General features: G+C 46.3%; 1 protein-coding gene across 1 annotated transcript in view; it reads right to left on the bottom strand.

The window, feature by feature from the left end:
- The window catches only part of LOC112114832 (amine oxidase [flavin-containing] A), a 51,218-nt gene extending 42,175 nt beyond the window's left edge, over positions 1 to 9,043 (bottom strand). The window contains exon 1 of the mRNA XM_024211725.3: positions 8,832 to 9,043. Within this exon, the coding sequence (XP_024067493.1) occupies positions 8,832 to 8,877 (46 nt within the window). The 5' untranslated portion in view covers positions 8,878 to 9,043. The remainder of the gene's footprint in view (positions 1 to 8,831) is intronic.
- Positions 9,044 to 21,149: the final 12,106 nt, after the last annotated feature.

Genomic DNA, 21,149 nt, shown 5'->3' with positions numbered 1-21,149 from the left:
CCCCCTGCCCCAGCCTTGAACCCCCTCCCACACCCTAACTCCTGGCCAGACCCTGCACCCCAACCCCCTCCTGCACCCAAACTCCTTCCCAGACCCTGTACCCCCAGCCCTGACTCCTGCACCCCTCTCACATACCCCTAGCCCCCTGCCTTCCCTGACTCCTGCACCCCCTCACACACTCCCAGCCATGACTCTTGCACCTCCTCACACACACCCATCCCCCTGCCCTTCCTGCCTCCTGCACCCCCCACACATACCCAGCCCCCCCAACCATGCCCTGACTCCTGCACCCCTCCACAATCCCCAGCCTGCTCCTGCACCCTAACTTCCTCCCAGACCATGCACCCACAGCCTTGATCCCCCTCCTGCACCCTGAGTCTTGGCCAGACCCCGCACCCCAATGTTTTTTTACTTTTTTTTTTTTTTACTAAAGCGCTCTTATCCAAAGCACTTTACAATAGTTAGCTAACGGTACAAACAATATTTGGAAAGATCATTAAGTGGCCTGCCAAGACCCTCAGTGATTTTCAAGTGGTCTGTTGAAAAATAAGTTAGACTACAAGAACAATCAAGGTACCTCACTTTATTTTCATTTACTTCCTATTACTTATAGAAGGAGGATGAAGAAAAAAAGAATGAAAAACAGGTGGCGGGGGGAATAAGAGAGAATGTTCTTTTTCTTGGCTGCGTCCCAAGGAGGGGCCACAAAAGTGAAGCTGAGCACAGGGCCCCACTAACTCTAAATCTGCCACTGAGTTTAAGTGTGTTGGGCCTGATGCTCTTCTCAGTTACAGTGGTGTAATTTGAGAGCTACTTCACCCCAGTGAGGTTACATAGGGTATAAAGGATTGCAAATGAGAGGAGAATCAGGCCCATTTTTCTTTTCAGACTGTAAAAGGATCCATTTGAGGTCACTGGAGAAAAATAACTGAAACAAGAATGAAATGAATAAATCCATTCATTTCAATCACTAACCTTTTTCACAAGACAGCAAAGAAATTTAGTAGCAAAAGAAAATAATGCTAACTACCATAACTAGGCTAAATTCATTTCCTCTTTTCAATCTCCCTTCACCCAGAATGCCACTAGCTTTCTATTTGTCTAAAACTTTACTTGTTCTTCCTTAGATGCAGTGACAGTCTTAATATTAAGGACGAGGGTTCATTCAGTTGTTTTGTAATTTTAAGATCACTGGTTTCTATGTTTGCCAGTGTTAGTTTTCTTGATCAACTCATTTCTCTCAATTAAAAAACCCCACTCTCTAATTGGTTCAAGGCATACTTTTCAGAACAATGCAGAATAAGTGATCTCCATTTCAGGATGCACTTTAACTGGAGGCACTCTACTCCAATAAGTTTCAATAGAACTACTGTCTGAACCATTTAAATAGAGGAAGACCCTACTTTGAGTTGGGCAAAGACAGTTTTCTTATAGGCATCATTAGAAAAATCTCAATGGACAAAGGAAAAGGAGAATTCTATTCCTACAATGCCTTCTTTCTCACCTGGTCATCCACTGACATTTAAAGTCCAAATCACCCTACACTAAATACAGTATGTTCCCCTCAGCACAAAAACAAACAGAAATGAATAAACTAATATGAAACTTAGTATGGCGATACAGAGTTAAAATAAAAGTGTTATCAGCCAAAAAAGATATTGGATCTACACAATGTGGCTTGTGGGATTTTCCAGGGTATTTTGTGGATTTTCTACAGACACTTGCTAAATGTCTTACTGAACACACAGAGTCAATCCTGCATATTAAATGATACCCTTCAGATTAGTATTTATCCAAAAAACTTCTATTGCAACATTAATGATTGAGATCTTAGTTGCAAAAAAATCACGTAAGTCAGAATCCAAACACCCAGCCTTTGACTGTATGGATTATTCTATGGTATTTGGGGAATATTTCATAAGCACTGGATACTTAATGTACTGGCTGGGATAAATAATACACAGAGGATTCCTCAGATAGTTAACAGGAATATATATTCCTATGTGGAAATTTAAATAACTTTCAACTAATACAAAGGTACAGTCCAAAATCCAGAACTCAGGGACATAACATAGGTTTGTGAAATTCTGTTAGGGACTTTGAGTCCATTAACTAATAAATCCAACTCACCCATATGCATAACTTTCATCAATCATATGACAGATCTAATAGGTGCAATAATCTTCATTTAATAAGTAATCCAAGACATTTCAAGTTACGAATGCAGGTCAGATGTATTCTCCCTTTTATGTAATTATTTTAGAACAGTGGTTCTCAACCTTTCAGGAGGCTGATTTGTCTTGAGTACCCCCAAGTTTCACCTCACTTAAAAACTACTTGCTTACAAAATCAGACATAAAAAATACAAGTGTCACAGCACACTATTACTGAAAAATTGCTTACTTTCTTATTTTTACCATATCATTATAAAATAAATTGATTGGAATATAAATATTGTACTTACATTTCAGTATGCTACTTGAACTTGTTTTTCACTTGTCTGAAGCCCGAGCCCCAGGTGGTGGGGCTGAAGCATTTAACTTAGCTTCATGAGGCCACCTGTTTATGGCCCCAAGCAATTGTCCTGTTTCCACCCCAAAATGCTGGCCCTGCACTTGCGACCCCCCCAAACCCATCCCATGACCACCCTGGAGGCTACAACCTCCAAGTTGTGAAACACTGATCTAGATGAGTTGAGTACCACGTGGAAGACCTCTGCATACCCCATGGATATGCACTCCCCCTAGTTGAGAACCACTGTTTTAGAACACCACATGTTAGAGAACGCAATTGCATGAAAACTGCTGTATGAAGGACATTTGGGACATTTCTTTGTCTCTTGTAGGGAAAACCATATCAATGACATTTTCACCAAGGAGTGTATTTTTCTTAACTGAGAAGCATGCCACATGTCACAAAATGCTATAACCAATTTACACTAATTAAATATTATTACTGGGCTTTGCGTAATTTGTGACTACAGCAGTTCTGAATAAGATATGAAAAATGGAATCAAATATTATTAGCGCTTCTGCCCATACTGAACATGTGCAATATGTTGGATATAGCCATTTGATTCTGCAGTTTCTGCACTGTTTTTATTTTTCCCATAATGATAATCATATTGCTAACTGAACACCATCAGAACTAATTTAGGGTGATTATCACCTCTGAACTATGGTCACTTATTTGGGTATCTAAACACAGATTTAAGTGCCTAACTTTAGGTACCTAAATTTGAAAATTTTCACCAATAACTATAGATCCTTATATTATGTTTAGTAAAGAATGATCTAGGAGCATGAGCTGAATTGAATAGCTACAGCAAAGCACATGTTAGATGAAAAAAAACCCACAGAAGTTGCATGCATCTGGTAATATGAGTTAAATATTATGGGCTAAATTCTGTGTAAATCCAGAAGTAACTCCAAAGAAGTCAGTGAAGTTAATCCACATTTGCGCAGGTGTAACCAAGAGAAGAATTTCAACCAGTAACTGTGCATTTGACATTAGCATTGACATAAAATTCCCACCCACAGGCAGGTCTGCATACAAAGATCTGTTAAAACAGACAGACACATATACAGCATTAGTTGTGCTGCCATGATAGCATGCAGGGATACACATACAATTCCCAACTATTCAATATTTCACGCAGAGATCAAAGTTCTTGAATATGTGGTTCCATTGGAAAGTCTGGTGATCATATATATTGGAGTGGAAGCGCAGTTAAGTTTCTTCTTTTCTGTAGCACATTGTGTTGAATATTAACCTAAAATATCCTTGCATGTGGGTTCATCTCTCTGATTTTTCATATTCCTTCTACAACTTGTCTGTATTTGTCCATCTCTGATCCATGTCCTCTGTGCAGCATGAAAATCAGCCTTTTCATAATTCTGCATATGTTCTTGTGATAGACTGGGATTCATATGTTAGATATATTTGAATTTCTGGAGAAATATGAAATTACTGAAGTGTGATACTTTTAAAGTAATGATCAAGAGAGAAACTAACTTATGGTCTAACCCTTAAGAAAGGGAAAGCATAGACTCCTAGAGAAAAGGACCATAACTATGCAAACTATCTTTAGTCTGATGTAGGTAGGCTAGCAAAGGCTGTGAATGATTAGAGGGCACCTTCACAAGTTCAAAGACCCTTATGAAATAATAGGAGGCAGGGTTAAGTCTGTTTGTCCGGGACATCAGATACTTACTCTATGTTCGAAATTTATTGAAAATAGTATTATTCCACAACAAGAGGGCCACAACAATCTTATGTATGGTGGTGGCAATGAGTCTGTCAGAGATGCTTACCTGCTTGGCATACAAACAAGCACAGTATTACCTTTACTTCAAAAGACTCTCAAGAATATAAAGACTGTCACCTTGTGACCAAATGCACCTGTATATTCACACCCTACTCACCACTATAATAATCTTTGTACAAAATATGCCTTGTGAGGTATCATTTGAAAACCAATAACTTGCTGATTGCTAATATCATGGTGAAATGTACATAGCAACACTATATGTAAAGGTATGACATAAGCTGAAATTTTGACTGAAGCGTGTAGTTAAATAAGCTTGTTTTGTTCTTTAATCATAACGAATCCAGCCTGGTGTTTAAACTGAATTGTCTGGTAACTCCAATTAAAGTAGCAAACTTTTGTATATTGATCCCTTACGGGGCAACGGACCTCTAGTATCTGAACTGTCCAGGAGGCACTTTTGGGAAAATCCGGGACTGGGAGAGTGTTGGAGTCACCTTGCAAGAGGTAACCAAGGCTGGTGGAAGCCAGAGTGTTGACTGGAGAGTTGCTGGCAGGCTGCAGCTGTACACAGACACTCAGAGTGTGACCTGCCTGTGGTCTGTGAGGGGCCCAGGTTGGGAGCTACAGCAGCAAAGCATTGTGAGACACCCAAGGTTGGAGGGCACCTTGCTAGTATGGATTGCAACCTGGAATGTGACACACATGTAGGGAAGAACTCAGGGATTGGGTTTCTGAGATACTGGGATACGTGATGATTGACAGAGACAGACTATGACAGTCGAAGAGGCCTGACAAGCTGGGCTAATGTCCAAAGTCAAGAGATCTGGGCATCTTCTTTTTCTGTTTTCTCCAGCGTTTAATTGCACGATTGAGCCATATCTAGAATAGCTATTACCCAATTAAGGCTACATATCATTTTATACCCGATCTTCTCTCACTTTTCTGATAAACTTTGTTTTAATTAATATCCTGGTAATTTGACTGTTTTCATGACACTCACACAGAATCATCCCACAAAGAGAGAAAACAAACCTTCAGCTTCTTCGGAGAATTAACAAAGGACAGAATGAAACCTAAGCCCTCCTCATCTTCCCATCAAAGACAGACTAGAAAGTCAACATCCATAACTAAGGCAGAGCTTCAATCAGTGCAATATATTGGAAAACCTAATGCACCATGGATAGGAGCCAGGTTTGATGCACACAGTTTCCTCTGTCAGAAGAGAAAAATCTTATCTTTCACATTTCTGCTCATTTAAAATTGCAACTTGAAATTTACAATAATTACTACAGTACCATTTGAATTGCAGTAGCACTCAGAAGCCCCAGTTAGAATCAGAGTCCCATTCTGCTAGTTGCTAAACAAACATTTAAAAAGACACAGTCCATGCCAAGAAATTTGCCATTTAAGAAGATGGGAAACACGCATATACTGTACATTATATACATTTCATACATGTGTAATGATTAGAGAACACCTCAAGTGTACTCCACTGCCACTTAATCTGTCCTTTCTTGTAGGCATCACGAAGAAGTGAGTATTTGGGAGATATGTGAAGGAAGAGAGAGTAGTGGCCTTCTGGATCAGTTTGAGGAGGGTGTTCTATGCATAACAGAAACATGGAAGAAGGTACAAAGACCGTGTGGAAGAAGCAGACAAACAGGCAGTCAAGGCTTGCATCAGATTCATAGTGAAATCCTAACCCTATTGAAGTCAGTGGGAGTTTTGCCATTGAAATCCTGACCCCACTGAAGTCACTCAGAGGCTCTAAGGACACAATGGATCATTATGATCATCTAGTCTGACCTCCTGAATAACACAGGGTATAGAACCAATAATGGAGCACAGGGGGTGAAGAGAGGGTGGTCATGCAAAAAACCTCAAGAGCTGATAAGAAAGTTGGAGCACAGCTGTGAATGGTCTTGCAATTAATGTACAGTTTCAATGAATGGGATGTACATTATTAGCTCTTCTAACACCACTTTCTTATTTTGATGTCGGTTCAAAATGAAAGTAATAAGAAAGTCAATGAGAAAGTAAACACCAATTCTTATGAAATTGGCACTGCCTGAAGAACAGTTTTCATAGTCAATGAAAGTGTTTTTGTACCCACAGAGTGTCATAGTCTTATGTTTATTCATAATTTTTTCGTTTCACTGATATGTTTTCAGAGACTATTAACATCTTGATGTTTCCTGATTGGTTCTGTTAGTCTTTAATCCTATGAATAAGCATCTTGAAGCAATTTACGGTTGCTTGTTGTAGTTAAAATGACAAGGAATAATTAAAAACGTTCACCACACATTTCAAAATATCTTTATAAATGGAGAAATCAGAACAACCATGTACAAGTTGAGACCCATTTCCTATAGGGAACTAGTGCTTAGAACTATATCAACTTTATAAAGAATGTCATACCTCCAACTGTACATAATAAGGTTTTTAGTTCCATCAAAGGATTCTGGAGATGAGCTAAACCTTGAGAATGATACTTGAATGGCCCATGTTACCAGAACAACAATCAGGCAACAATCAGGTAGGTCAGCCCTTGTTTTTTTGCAATCTTTAGTATTTTTGTTTAAGAAATACACGAACACTTTTTCCTATTGGAGGACACTCTATGTAATTTCATATAATAACAACTGAATATTCCTGTGTCTGTGTAGTAATACACCATATCTGGGGTACTTGAAGGAAGCAGGATTATTTTACTACAAACAAAAATTTAATTTTCATGAACGTTTCTCAATTCTGGTTGAAATTGTTACTGTATTTGTACTAATACTGCTGTCACTCCTTACATAATTTCCAGAATTCTCAAATATTTTCATAACAGATAATATCTGAAAACTCAAGGTACTTTATTCGGCATATTAGTCAGGCTTAAACGATTTATACAAAGCAAACCCAAACATTCTAAAACAGTGTTTAATTATGATCTCTGGTATTCCTGTGCAGCTCTCACTAAAGTAAATGGGAGTCATGCACAGGTACATGGAGCAAGAATTTGCTTTATCGTATAAAAATATGTGTTCAGAATATTGTAGCAGGTGAAATGTGCAAAGCCCAGAATTTCTGAGGGACCCAGGCTTCTAGCAAGGACATCTTTTCTCAAAGAAAAAACCCCTGTCTTAACTGTCAGACTGTAATTTGGAAATATCAATGTTAATCAAGAAAATATAAACTACATCTGTGCCACAACCATTTAAAAATAGTGTTTGTGTCATGGTTGAATGACAGATTGAATTGAACCCCATCCTAAACCTTGGCCTACACATGTGAAAACAATAACATTAAACAAGAGCCATCTAGTTCACACACACACCGTTTTCTTATTGACAAAACAGGAGTAACAAAGTGCAAGAGTGAGATATGCATTAAGAAACACCTGAAATGACAATAAGGGCATCTTCTACTTCTCTTCTAACTTCTCAGATGTGAAAGATACTCTCCCCATGCCTACGATTCTAGTCTGTTTCAAAAACAAGAAAACCAAGCCAAAACTTTTATCTCCTGGCCCCATTCAGTTTCATTGTACAGTGGGGTTTACACTCCATTTCATTATATTGTACCTAACTAGGGTGCTACATTGTTTACTAATATTGACACTGCTGTAACTTTACAGTTCTATGAAAAAGATTCCCCACTTAAAATCAACCGATGGCTCTGGTCAGCCTGTTGGGACATTTGATCATTGGGTCACTGAGGTGCTGCACTGAAAATGACCTCTTTCCTCAAACCAGAACCAAAGATTTCCACACGCACTGTGGCAATCTTCCAAACAGCAGCGTGATAGTGCCAATAGAGACTGTTCCGCTTCCTATGATAGGGGACAACAGGATTATTGCTGGTGAGAAGGAAATGGTTGAGACTGTAAAGAAGGAAATATGAGCCCAAAATGAGAAGTGGAGAGAAAACGTAGAAAGCACCCTGCTCAGACAATCTATTATCTGAGATACTTATTCAAAATAGGTCCCAAGGGTGCTTTACCCTACGCTCCTTATAAGATCAGTTAAGTAAAGAGAAACCTAACCTGGGCTGATTATTGCAAGAACAGACACCTATGCTATAGATCAGTATCCATACAGTTCGGTCAGGAAAACATAACTCCGGACATTGCAACCGTAATAGCTAAAGTGAGACAGCGTGCAAGTTGCTGCATGATAGAGGCAGTTACAGTTTCCTTGCTGCCCGACCCACCGGACTGCAATGGGGCAAGGCTTTCACCCACTGCCTTGGGGGACATCACATTCCAGTTTGCACACAAAACTCAAGACCACCCACAGTGCAGCTGCACCTCTGCTCCTCCGCTGGGCCAGGTCTGAATCAGGGTCAAGGGGCCTATGAGTCTGCGTCGGGCTTGCACTTTCTCGGGTGCTAGACAAGGGCACCCATCAGGTACACACCCCGTTACCCGCCCCGCCCTCCCAGGGCCTGGAACACAGAGGCAGCGGGCGGGGGGTGTAAATACCAGCCCCAGCCTCGGATGCATAGAGTCTGTACACGATGAGTTACAAAGGCAGCGAGCCCCCAGCCATGACACGCCAGGGGCTGCACTGACCTGAGATGCCGCCCCCAACAACGATCACGTCAAATTTCTGGCTCATGGCGCTGCCTCGGCTCCCGCTCCCGGGCTCTGCGCGGCTGGGGCTCCCGGAGCAGCTGCCGCTCGCGTCTCCCTCGCTGCCCGCCGGAGTCTGACAGCGGCGCTCCCGGCTCCGCCCGCCGCCCCGCCAATCACGGCTCCGGGGAGCCGGGCGCCGCGGAGTTCCGCCCGCTGGAGGGGGAGCCAGCCGGAGGGGTGCGGGGAAGGAGCGCGCAGCTCTGCGTGTCAATCAGGTCCTGGGAAAAGCGGGGCGAGCCTCCCCCGCCCTCTGAAGCGCTACCCCAGCGACCAGTCTCGCTTCCTCTTCCTTCCTGCGGGTTTCTCTGCTTGCGGGGCGCGGCTCAGGTCTCCTGGGGATGAAAAGTTCCTTGCTGCATGTGCCAGGGGAGCGCGCGCCCGGGAGAGCCAGGCCAATGCCCTCCGAGCAGCAGTGCCGGTGAACTGAGCAGATCCTCGGGTGATCCCCCGACACTGCACAGCTTAAGGACTAGACGGGGTGGCCAAACTTACTGACCCTCCCCACCACATGTGACAATCTTCAGAAGTTCCAGAGCCGGGAAGCCCCAGATTTTTGCCAGGGTTTGCTGGCCCTGCTTGGTTACCTGGTGCCCCCGAGCCCCCTCCCCGCACGGCAGCTACTGGAGCCGGCAAGCTGGGAGCTGCGGCCATGGGGAGGGGCAGTGGCAAACAGCTGGGAGCTGCAGGGAGAGCCCCTGCTTTTGCTGCTGCCTCTCCCTAGGGAGCTAATGCAGCAGCACCTCCCTGCAGCTTGCCACTGCCTCTCCATGCAGTGCTAACACCTGGGAGTTGGAGGGAGAGGCTGCTGAGGGTAAGGGGGACATGCCTAGGGGGTGTGATGGAAGTTGTTGGGGGGGGGCAGCAAACCTTTACATTTTGCCCCCCCACCCATAGCAGGTACCAGTTGTATCCGGCAGAAGCCCCAAGCTTCTGCTCTACCCCCCAATTTGCTAAGGGGAGGTGTTCTGCGAGCCGCACTTTAACTGTACAAGAGCCAAGTGTGGCTCTGTCAAGGGTTCCTTCCCCACTCTGAACTTTAGGGTACAGATGTGGGGACTCGCATGAAGCTTATTTCTACTAGCTTAGGTTAAATTTTAATACTCTGCCACCAACAAGTGCTTTAACAAGAAACAGGGAAAGGACCACTTGGAGTTCCTCTCCCCCCAAAATATCCCCCCAAGCCCTTACACCCCTTTTCCTGGGTAGGCTTGAGAAATATCCCCCCAAGCCCCTATACCCCTTTCCCTGGGAAGGCTTGGTAATCCCCTCACCAATTAGTCCTGGTGTACACAGATCCAAACCCTTGGATCTTAAACCAATGAAAAATCAATCAGGTTCTTAAAAGAAGAATTTTATTAAAAGCAAAGGTAAACTTCATCTCTGTAAAATCAGGATGGAAAATAACTTTACAGGGTAATCAGATTCAAAGAGCCCAGAGGAACCCCCTCTAGCCTTAGGTTCAAAGTTACAGCAAACAGAGGTAAACACCCTAGCAAAAAGTACATTTACAAGTTGAGAAAACAAAGATAAAGGGTATGTCTACACTACGAGGGTAGTTCGATTTCACTTAAATCGAATATGTGGAATCGATATTACAAAGTCGAACATGTGTGTCCACACTAAGGACAGTAATTCGACTTTGTGAGTCCACACTAACGGGGCAAGCGTCGACATTGGAAGCGGTGCACTGTGGGCAGCAATCCCACAGTTCCCGCAGTCCCCGCTGCCCATTGGAATTCTGGGTCGAGCCGCCAATGCCTTCTGGGTAAAAAAATGTGTAGAGGGTGCTTTTGGGTAACTGTCGTCATCCGTCCGTCACTACCGACTTCCCTCCCTCCCTGAAAGCGCCGGCGGGAAATCAGTTCGCGCACTTTTCTGATCAGTGACAGCGCGGACGCCACAGCACTGCGAGCATGGATCCCGCTGCGACCATCGCTGCAGTTGTGGCCGTTCTCAACGCCTCGCAGCTTATCATACACCTTTCCCTGAGGCAGATGCAGAAAAATCAGGCGAGGAGGCTATGGCACCGCCGTGAGGGCCTGAAGTCGGAGAGTAGCACAGAACTGTCAGAAACCACGAGCCCCAGCGCCCAGGACATCACGGTGGCAATGGGTCATGTGGATATTGTGGAACGGTGATTCTGGGCCCAGGAAACAAGCACGGACTGGTGGGACCGCATAGTGCTGCAGGTCTGGGATGAATCCCAGTGGCTGCGAAACTTTTGCATGCGGAAGGGGACTTTCCTGGAACTTTGTGAGTTGCTGTCCCCTGCCCTGAAGCGCAATGACACCCGGATGCGAGCAGCCCTGACTGTCCAGAAGCGAGTGGCCATAGCCCTCTGGAAGCTTGCAACGCCGGACAGCTACCGGTCAGTCGCGAACCACTTTGGTGTGGGCAAATCTACCGTGGGGGTTGTTGTGATGCAAGTAGCCAACGCAATCGTTGAGGTACTGCTCTCAAAGGTAGTGACCCTGGGAAACGCGCAGGCCATCATAGATGGCTTCGCCGCGATGGGATTCCCAAACTGCGGTGGGGCTATAGATGGAACTCACATCCCTATCCTGGGACCGGACCACCAGGCCAGCCAGTACATTAACAGAAAGGGCTACTTTTCAATGGTGCTGCAAGCACTGGTGGACCATAGGGGACGTTTTACCAACATCAACGTCGGATGGCCGGGCAAGGTTCATGACGCTCGCGTGTTCAGGAACTCTGGTCTGTTTAGACGGCTGCAGGAAGGTATTTACTTCCCGGACCACAAAATAACTCTTGGGGATGTGGAGATGCCTACAGTGATCCTCGGGGACCCAGCCTACCCGCTAATGCCCTGGCTCATGAAGCCCTATACTGGCGCCCTGGACACAGAAAAAGAACTGTTCAACTACCGTCTGAGCAAGTGCAGAATGGTGGTGGAGTGTGCTTTTGGCCGTCTCAAGGGGAGATGGAGAAGCTTACTGACTCGCTGTGATCTCAGCGAAACCAATATCCCCATTGTTATTGCAGCTTGCTGTGTGCTCCACAATCTCTGTGAGAGCAAGGGGGAGACCTTTATGGCGGGGTGGGAGGTTGAGGCAAATACCCTGGCTTCAGATTACGCCCAGCCAGACAGCCGGGCGATTAGAAGATCCCAGCGGGACGCGCCTGTGCATCCGGGAGGCTTTGAAAGCTAGGTTCCTGACTGAGCAGGGTAACCAGTGACTGTTAAGTTTGTGGACACAGAAGCTCAACCTGCCCCCGTTTCTTTACCCAGTTTATGTTGACTATCCTCTCCAGCTACATACCCCCTTCACCCCCTTCCCAAAAAATAAAATCAGTTCTGTTTTGTTAATGAACACCGTTGTCTTTATTACTGTTTTCGCGGGAATGTTTTAAACCGGGGACGCAGACTGTGGCGGGGGGCGGGTTTAGTGTTCTGATGCAAATGATGCTTCTAAACTCCAGGAATGACAGGCTCCGCAGTGGTGGACTGGTTGTTTCAACGGAGCCTGCCAGCACTCCTGGGCGGGACTGCGTGTATGTGTCGGCTAGGTGACTTTCTGGCAGGGGGAGGAGGGTTACAGATCCCCTGCTGCGTGGCTCTGTGATCCAGGATAAGGACCGCTGCATAAGATCAGTAACTGCCCTCCCCCGCCACAAAGTCACAGAGCAACCCCCCCCCCCACAGAACATGAAAACCACCTCCCAGACTGACCAGGGTAACTAGTCACTGCACTGTGTATGTGTCCTGATGCTGGACCTGCCTCCGCCTCTGTACCCTGCTAAAGGTGACTGTCCTGTCCAATTACCAAGCCCCTTCCCCACCTTCAGACAGACTCTCCTCCAAAAGAAAATCATGGAAACAGTAATTAACAGAAACTAATATTTTATTATGAACCACACATGAAATGGGGGGGGGGGAAACTTGTGTGAGGTGGGTAGGAAAGGACTTTTCAAATTTTGAGCAGTCTGCAGGGGTTGACTGAAAGTTTTAACGGCCCTTGCCGCCCCTCCTTCTTTGGACTTTGGGTGAGGGGGGTGTGGGACTTGGTGGCGGGGGAGGGCGGTTAGAGATAGACTGCAGCGGGGCTCTGTCCTCCTGCCTCCGGTCTTGCAGAACATCCACAAGGCGCCGGAGCGTGTCCGTTTGCTCCCTCATTAGTCCAAGCAGCGTTTGAGTCGCCTGCTGGTCCTCTTGACGCCACCTCTCCTCCCGTTCCATGATTGCTCGGTGCATTTGGGACAAGTTCTCCCTCCACTGTGTCTGCTGGGCTGCCTGGGTTCGGGAGCAGCCCATTAGTTCTGAGAACATGTCCTCACACGTCTTCTTCTTCCTCCGCCTAATCTGCGCTAGCCTCTGGGAGTGTGATGCCAGGCTGGGTTGGGAGACAGTCGCAGATGTGTCTGTGGGAATGGGAAAAAGGGAGTGAATTTCTGAGACAGATAAATTTTGTTGTGAACAAAGAACATAGTCTTTCTCTGTGAACAAGACCATGCACTGCACCTCTCACATGCGCACTCAGGACAAGGTCGAATTTTCGGCCCTCGGCTTCAGTGCCTGGGGTCTTGCACTGCCAATCTGAGAAGCGGGGCAGGACACCTGAACTTCTGTAGCAGGCAAACATGGTAAGCCGTAGACTTGTGGCTGCTTAAAACTGTAATAGTAGCACTGGCCTCCTTTCACATTGAAAGCAATGCCAGTCTCTGCTGGCAGCAATCAGGCTAGCATGAACTCTGCCCCTGTCCCACCCCCTCGCGGCTGTCCCAGGGAAAGATCCCTGTATGCTGCCCCTCTCCCTCCACCGCGTGGCTGTAAAGCAGTCCCAATACTAACATTCCCCTCCCTAATTCAAAGCAGAGCATCATGAGCGACATCACCCTCATGAGGATCTCAGACAGCGAGAAGGAACGCATGCTTAGGGAAAGCATGCAAAAACCAGGGCCATATGCTGCCATGCTCTGCCGTGCGATGATCCCAGAATACTTGATTGTGTCATGGCGGGGAAACGTCTCGTACCATGGGGGACCAAATAAGATCGCCCTACCCAGGAATCTGATGAACAGGCTGGAAAGGTACCTCCATGAGACCTACGAAGAGTTCTCCCATGAGGATTTCGCGTCAATCCCTGGCCATATAGACCGTATTTTGGTGTAACTGCACTGGCAGGAAGTAAAGAGTGGAGCGTCTTTGGCTGGAGAATCATGAAAAACCGGACATTGTTTGATTTTTTTTAAATAGTTGGGACTAAATAGTTAAGCGCCTAAGGCAAAGAAATCATGAAAAACCCACTGTTAATATTATAAATATTCCAGTTCTGTTGTACATAAAAGTTTAGATGTTTAAATAAGTTCATGAAAAACACATTGTTAATATTATAAATATTCCAGTTCTGTTAAAAATAAATGTTTAGATGTTTAAAGCACTTACTGCTTGATCCTTCCCCTGATTCTGTGTCCGGGCTAATGGCTGGGGACGGTTGGTAGGGGATCTCAGTAAGGGTGATGAAGAGCTCCTGGCTGTCGGGGAAATCAGCGGTGCCAGTGCTGTCGACTGCCTCGTCCTCCTCATCTCCTTCTTCATCTTCCCCGTCCGCTAACATGTCCGACGAGGAACCGGCCGCGGACAATATCCCATCCTCAGAGTCCACGGTCAGTGGTGGGGTAGTGGTGGCGGCCGCACCTAGGATGGAATGCAGTGCCTCGTAGAAACGTGATGTGTGGGGCTTCGATCCGGAGCGTCCATTTGCCTCTTTTGTTTTTTGGTAGCCTTGTCTCAGCTCCTTGATTTTCACGCGGCACTGCGTTGCATCCCGGCTGTATCCTCTCTCTGCCATGGCTTTTGAGATCTTCTCGTAGATCTTAGCATTCCTTCTTTTGGAGCGCAGCTCGGAAAGCACGGACTCATCGCCCCACACAGTGATGAGATCCAAGACTTCACGATCAGTCCATGCTGGAGCCCTCTTTCTATTAGATTGCACGGCCATCTCTGCTGGAGAGCTCTGCATCGTTGCCAGTGCTGCTGAGCTCGCCACGATGTCCAAACAGGAAATGAGATTCAAACTGCCCAGACAGGAAAGGGAATTCAAATTTTCCCGGGGCTTTTCCTGTGTGGCTGGTCAGAGCATCCGAGCTCGGACTGCTGTCCAGAGCGTCAACAGAGTGGTGCACTGTGGGATAGCTCCCGGAGCTATTAGCGTCGATTTCCATCCACACCTAGCCTAATTCGATATGGCCATTTCGAATTTAGCGCTACTCCTCTCGTTGGGGAGGAGTACAGAAGTCGAATTTAAGAGAGCTCTATGTCGAACTAAATAGCTTCGTGGTGTGGATGGGTGCAGGGTTAATTCGATGTAACGGCGCTAAATTCGACATAAAAGCCTAGTGTAGACCAGGCCAAAACTAACACGCCTTGCCTGGCTGTACTTACAAGTTTGAAATATGAGAGACTTGTTCAGAAAGATTTGGAGAGCATGGATTGATGTCTGGTCCCTCTTAGTCCCAAGAGCGAACTCCCCCCAAAACAAAGCGCACAAACAAAAGCCTTCCCCCCACCAAGATTTGAAAGTATCTTGTCCCCTTATTGGTGCTTTGGGTCAGGTGTCAGCCAGGTTACCTGAGCTTTTTAACCCTTTACAGGTAAAAGGATTTTGGTGCCTCTGGCCAGGAGGGATTTTATAGTATTGTATACAGGAGTGTTGTTACCCTTCCCTATATAGTTATGACATGACCCCCAAATCACAGATAGTGTTGGACAGCTGGTTCCACACTGGCTGTGATTTCTTCCTGGAGCTCTAGGAGAAAACAGAGTTAATAAGACACATGTACCTTTAGACATACTCCTGATTATATAAAAACTAACAATATATCCCACATTCCAAGAACAATTTTTAACCAGTTGATTCTGGGAAACTTTCATGGGAGAGTGCATCAGCCACTTTGTTAGAAGCTCCTGAAATGTGTTGTATTTCAAAATCAAACTCTTGGAGAGCTAAACTCCACCGAAGAAGTTCTTTGTTATTTCCCTTGGTGGTATGAAGCCACTTTATGGCAGCATGGTCGGTTTGTTGTTGGAAACGCCATCCCCAAATGTATGGGCGTAGCTTTTCCAGCACGTACACAATGGCATAGCATTCCTTTTCGCTGATTGACCAATGGCTTTCCCTCTCAGACAGTTTCTTGCTGAGAAACACGACAGGATGGAATTCTTGATCCAGTCCTTCCTGCATTAAAACTGCTCCCACACCACGCTCGGACACATCTGTGGTTACTAGGAACGGTTTGTCAAAGTCTGGGGCCCTTAGCACAGGGTCAGACATGAGTGTTGCTTTAAGCTGATTAAAGGCCTTCTGACACTCTTCAGTCCACTGAACTGCATTTGGCTGTTTCTTTTTTGTTAGGTCTGTCAGTGGGGTAGCGATTTGGCTATAGTGCGGTACAAATCGCCTATAATATCCGGCCAAGCCTAAGAAGGATTGGACCTGTTTCTTTGGCTTTGAGACAGGCCACTTTTCGATAGCATCCACTTTGGCCTGTAGGGGGTTGATAGTTCCTTGACCCACCTGGTGTCCCAGGTAAGTCACTCTGTTTAGGCCTATTTGACACTTTTTAGCCTTAACAGTTAGTCCTGCCTTCCTTATGCGCTTGAAGACTTTTTGCAGATGTTCCAGGTGTTCTGCCCATGAATCAGAAAAGATGGCCACATTGTCAAGGTAGGCAACAGCAGATTCTCCCAATCCCGCTAGGAGACCATCCACAAGTTTTTGGAAGGTGGCGGGTGCATTTCGCAGCCCAAAAGGGAGCACATTAAATTCGTACAGCCCGACATGGGTGATGAAGGCTGACCTTTCCTTGATGGATTCATCTAGCGGTACCTGCCAGTACCCCTTGGTTAAGTCTAAGGTAGAGATGAACTGGGCACGTCCCAGTTTCTCCAATAGCTTATCTGTGTGTGGCATTGGATAGTTTTCAGGACGAGTTACAGCATTTAGCTTACGGTAGTCCACGCAAAAACGTATCTCCTCATCTGGTTTGGGAACTAGAACCACTGGAGATGCCCATGCACTGTTAGAGGGGCGGATTACACCCATCTGTAGCATATTCTGGATCTCCCGTTCTATAGCAGTTTTAGCTTGAGGAGACACCCAGTAAGGTTGGGCTCTAATTGGGTGAGCATTACCTGTGTCAATGGAGTGGTATGCCCGTTCGGTCTCTCTTGGGGTGGCTGAGAACATCGGCGCGAAGCTAGTGCACAGCTCCTTGATCTGCTGTCACTGCATATGTCCAAGGGTCATGGAGAGGTTCACCTCTTCCACTCCACCGTCACTTTTTCCTTCATAGTAGACACCTTCAGGCCACTCAGCGTCATCTCCTCCCTGGGCTGTAAACTGACAAACCTTTAATTCTCTAGAATAAAAGGGCTTTAGAGAATTAACATGATACACTTTAGGCTTTAGGTTTGAGGTGGGGGATGCTATGAGATAGTTAACAGCTCCCAGGCACTCTTGGACCATGAATGACCCTTCCCATGACGCTTCCATCTTATGGGCCTGGAGCGCCTTCAAGACCATAACCTGGTCCCCTACTTTGAAGGAACGCTCTCTGGCATGTTTATCATACCAGGCTTTTTGCACTTCCTGAGCCTCTTTTAGGTTTTCTCTAGCAAGGGCTAAAGAGTTTCGGAGGGTGTTTTGTAGGTTGCTTACAACGTCCAGAATGTTAGTTCCTGGAGAAGGTGTAGAACCCTCCCATTGCTGCTTCACCAACTGTAATGGCCCCTTAACCTCGCGGACATACACAAGTTCAAATGGTGAAAACCCTAAACTGGGATGTGGTACAGCCCTGTAGGCAAAGAGCAACTGCTGCAACACTAGGTCCCAATCATTGGAATGCTCATTTACGAATTTATGTATCATGGCCCCCAAAGTTCCATTAAACTTTTCCACCAGACCATTTGTTTGATGGTGGTAAGGGGTGGCCACCAAGTGGTTCACCCCATGAGCTTCCCACAGGCTTTTCATGGTCCCTTCCAGGAAATTAGTTCCCGAATCCGTAAGGATGTCAGAGGGCCAACCTACCCTGGCAAAAATGTCTGTTAGTGCCTGGCACACACTTTTAGCCCTGGTGTTGCTTAGAGCTACTGCTTCTGGCCATCGGGTAGCAAAATCCATGAAAGTCAGTATGTACTGCTTTCCTCTGGGTGTCTTCTTTGGGAAAGGACCCAGAATATCCACAGCTACTCGCTGAAACGGAACCTCAATTATGGGGAGTGGCTGGAGCGGGGCTTTGACCTGATCTTGGGGTTTTCCCACTCTTTGGCACACCTCACAAGACCAGACATAAGTAGAAACATCCTTGCCTATTCCCTCCCAGTGGAATGACCTCCCCAAACGGTTTTTGGTCCTGTTCACCCCAGCATGGCCACTAGGATGATCATGGGCTAAGCTCAAGAGCTTTACCCGGTACTTAGTTGGAACTACCAACTGTCGCTGAGGATGCCAGTCTTCCTGGTGCCCAACAGAAAGAGTTTCCTTGTATAAAAGTCCTCTTTCTACAAAAAAACGGGATTGATTAGAAGAGCAGAGAGACGGTGGGTTGTTCCATGCCACCGTCCAAGCTCCCTGGAGGCTTTCATCTGCTTCCTGTTTGGCCTGGAACTGTTTCCTTGACGCTGGAGACATCAGTTCCTCACTGGATTGTGGACCTGGGCTTGGTCCGTCTGGAAGCGATGCAGGTGATGGGTCTGTTTCCGTTGACTGTGAACTGCTCTCTGCTGGTGCACAATGTGGTATTTCAGGCTCTGGCTGAGCCTCTTGTGTGGGGTTATCTGCTGCTGCTGCCAGTGCAGGCTCAGTGGTGCCCTCTGGTGTTGAAGTTGTAGATGGGTTTGCAAGCGCTGGACGCAGTGCTGGCAATGGTTCTGGGGCTGGTTGCTTCACCAGTTCCGGTTCTGGGACTAGATTTGGCTGGGTATCTGGGACTGGATTCACTACGGCTGTTGCAGTCATTGGCAGGGGATCCGGTTCCACCACCTTTGTCTGGGTCTCTGGTAAAACAGACGGGGCCCTGGTGGAAGGCTCAGGAACAGGGATAGGTGTGAAAGCTTGCTTAGCCTGGCTGCGGGTGACCATTCCCACCCTCTTGGCTAGCTTCACATGGTTGGCCAAATCTTCCCCCAGCAGCATGGGAATGGGATAATCATCATAGACTGCAAAAGTCCACATTCCTGACCAGCCCTTGTATTGGACAGGCAACTCAGCTGTAGGCAAGTTTAAAGATTTTGACATGAATGGTTGAATCGTCACTTGAGCCTCTGGGTTGATGAATTTGGGGTCCACTAAGGATTGGTGAATAGCTGACACCTGTGCTCCAGTGTCTCTCCACACTACAACATTCTTCCCCCCCACACTCACAGTTTCCCTTTGCTCTGAGGGTACCTGGGGGGCATCCGGGCCTGAGGACCTTAGGTGTGACTCCAGCGTAATGAACTGCAATCCGTTGGGGTTCTTGGGCAGTTGGCCTTCACATGCCCCAGCTCATTACATTTAAAACATCGCCCAGCTGACTGGTCACTGGGGCGAGTTGGGTTGCTGGAGACTGGTGTGGTGGGATGATAAGGTGTCTGGGGTTTTCCTTGGGATGTAGGTGGGGCCTTGGGTTGCCCCCGGTGATAGGGTTTTGTTTTGGGTTGCCCTTTCTGATATTCACTCCAACTTTTTTTCTTTTCTGCCACCTCCACCCATTTGGCTCCAATCTCCCCCGCCTCGGTTACAGTTTTGGGCTTCCCATCCAGGATGTACCTTTCTATTTCCTCAGGAACACCCTCTAAAAACTGCTCCATTTGCAATAGGAAGGGCAACTCTTCTGGAGATTTAACACTTGCTCCTGATATCCAGGCATCCCAATTTTTCCCAATGTGGTAGGCATGTCGGGTAAATGACATGTCTGGTTTCCACCTTAGGGCTCTGAACCGCCACTGGGTATGCTCGGGTGTTAGCCCCATTCTGATTCTGGTCTTGGTTTTAAAAAGTTCATAACTGTTCATGTGTTCCTTAGGCATTTCAGCCGCCACCTCTGGTAAGGGTCCACTGAGCTGCGGCCTCAGCTCTACCATGTACTGGTCTGTAGAGATGCTGTACCCAAGGCAGGTCCTTTCGTAATTTTCTAAGAAGGCCTTGGTATCATCGCCTGCCTTGGAGGTGGGGAATTTTCTGGGATGGGAAGTGGTACCTGGAGAGGGGTTGCTAGGGTTGTCTGGTACGTTTTGCCTAGCCCTTGCCCTCTCTAACTCCAGTTCATGCTTCCTCTCTCTTTCCCTCTCCTCCCTCTCTTTTTCTTTCTCCTCCATAGCTCTCTTGTGGGCAGCCTCTTTGGCTTTCTCTGCCTCCATAGCTCTCTTGTGGGCAGCCTCGTTGGTTTTCTCTGCTCTTTCAGCAGCTTCTTTCTCGAGTTGTTTTAATTTGAGCAGTCTCTTATGATTCTTTTCATTCTCTTGTGATTCTAGTCTGGCCAACTCTAGTTTATTAGTGGCCTCACTGGTACTCATTTTCCTGCTTTCTTGTGTTGGGTCACACCCCCTTTGCAGTTCACTGAAACTGGAATGCACTCAGCTCAGGGGCTGCTTAGTTAACAGAGACTTTCACAGCATTCAGTGTTCAGCCTTTCTGGGTCTAAGCTAGCTATACCGGAGAGTTAGAAAGAAAAAAAACAATTCAGCTTGTAAATTCCTTTTGCTAGCTGCTTGCTCACAGCTTGAAACCTTCCCTTAACAAAGACCGTTGTTAAAAAAACTTAACACCTCTGCCTTCAGGCAAAGAGAGATAAGATCTGCATCTACTTTGAGCTTTGCTTTCAAAGCAGCTAAAAAGGAGAAAAAAAATCTTACTGTCTTTTGGTTTAAAATGATCCCACCGCTTTGCCACCATGTCAGGGTTCCTTCCCCACTCTGAACTTTAGGGTACAGATGTGGGGACCCGCATGAAAGACCCCCTAAACTTATTTCTACCAGCTTAGGTTAAATTTTAATACTCTGCCACCACCAAGTGTTTTAACAAGAAACAGGGAAAGGACCACTTGGAGTTCCTCTTCCTCCAAAATATCCCCCCAAGCTCTTACACCCCTTTTCCTGGGTAGGCTTGGTAATCCCCTCACCAATTAGTGCTGGTGAACACAGATCCAAACCCTTGGATCTTAAACCAATGAAAAATCAGTCAGGTTCTTAAAAGAAGAATTTTATTAAAAGAAAAGGTAAACTTCATCTCTGTAAAATCAGGATGGAAAATA

This window comes from Terrapene carolina, unplaced genomic scaffold (genome assembly GCF_002925995.2).
Source record: "Terrapene carolina triunguis isolate 2854851 unplaced genomic scaffold, T_m_triunguis-2.0 Scaffold24, whole genome shotgun sequence".
Lineage (NCBI taxonomy): Eukaryota > Metazoa > Chordata > Testudines > Emydidae > Terrapene > Terrapene triunguis.
The sequence above is the reverse complement of the archived record's forward strand: the minus strand, read 5'-3'. Positions and strand labels throughout refer to the sequence as shown.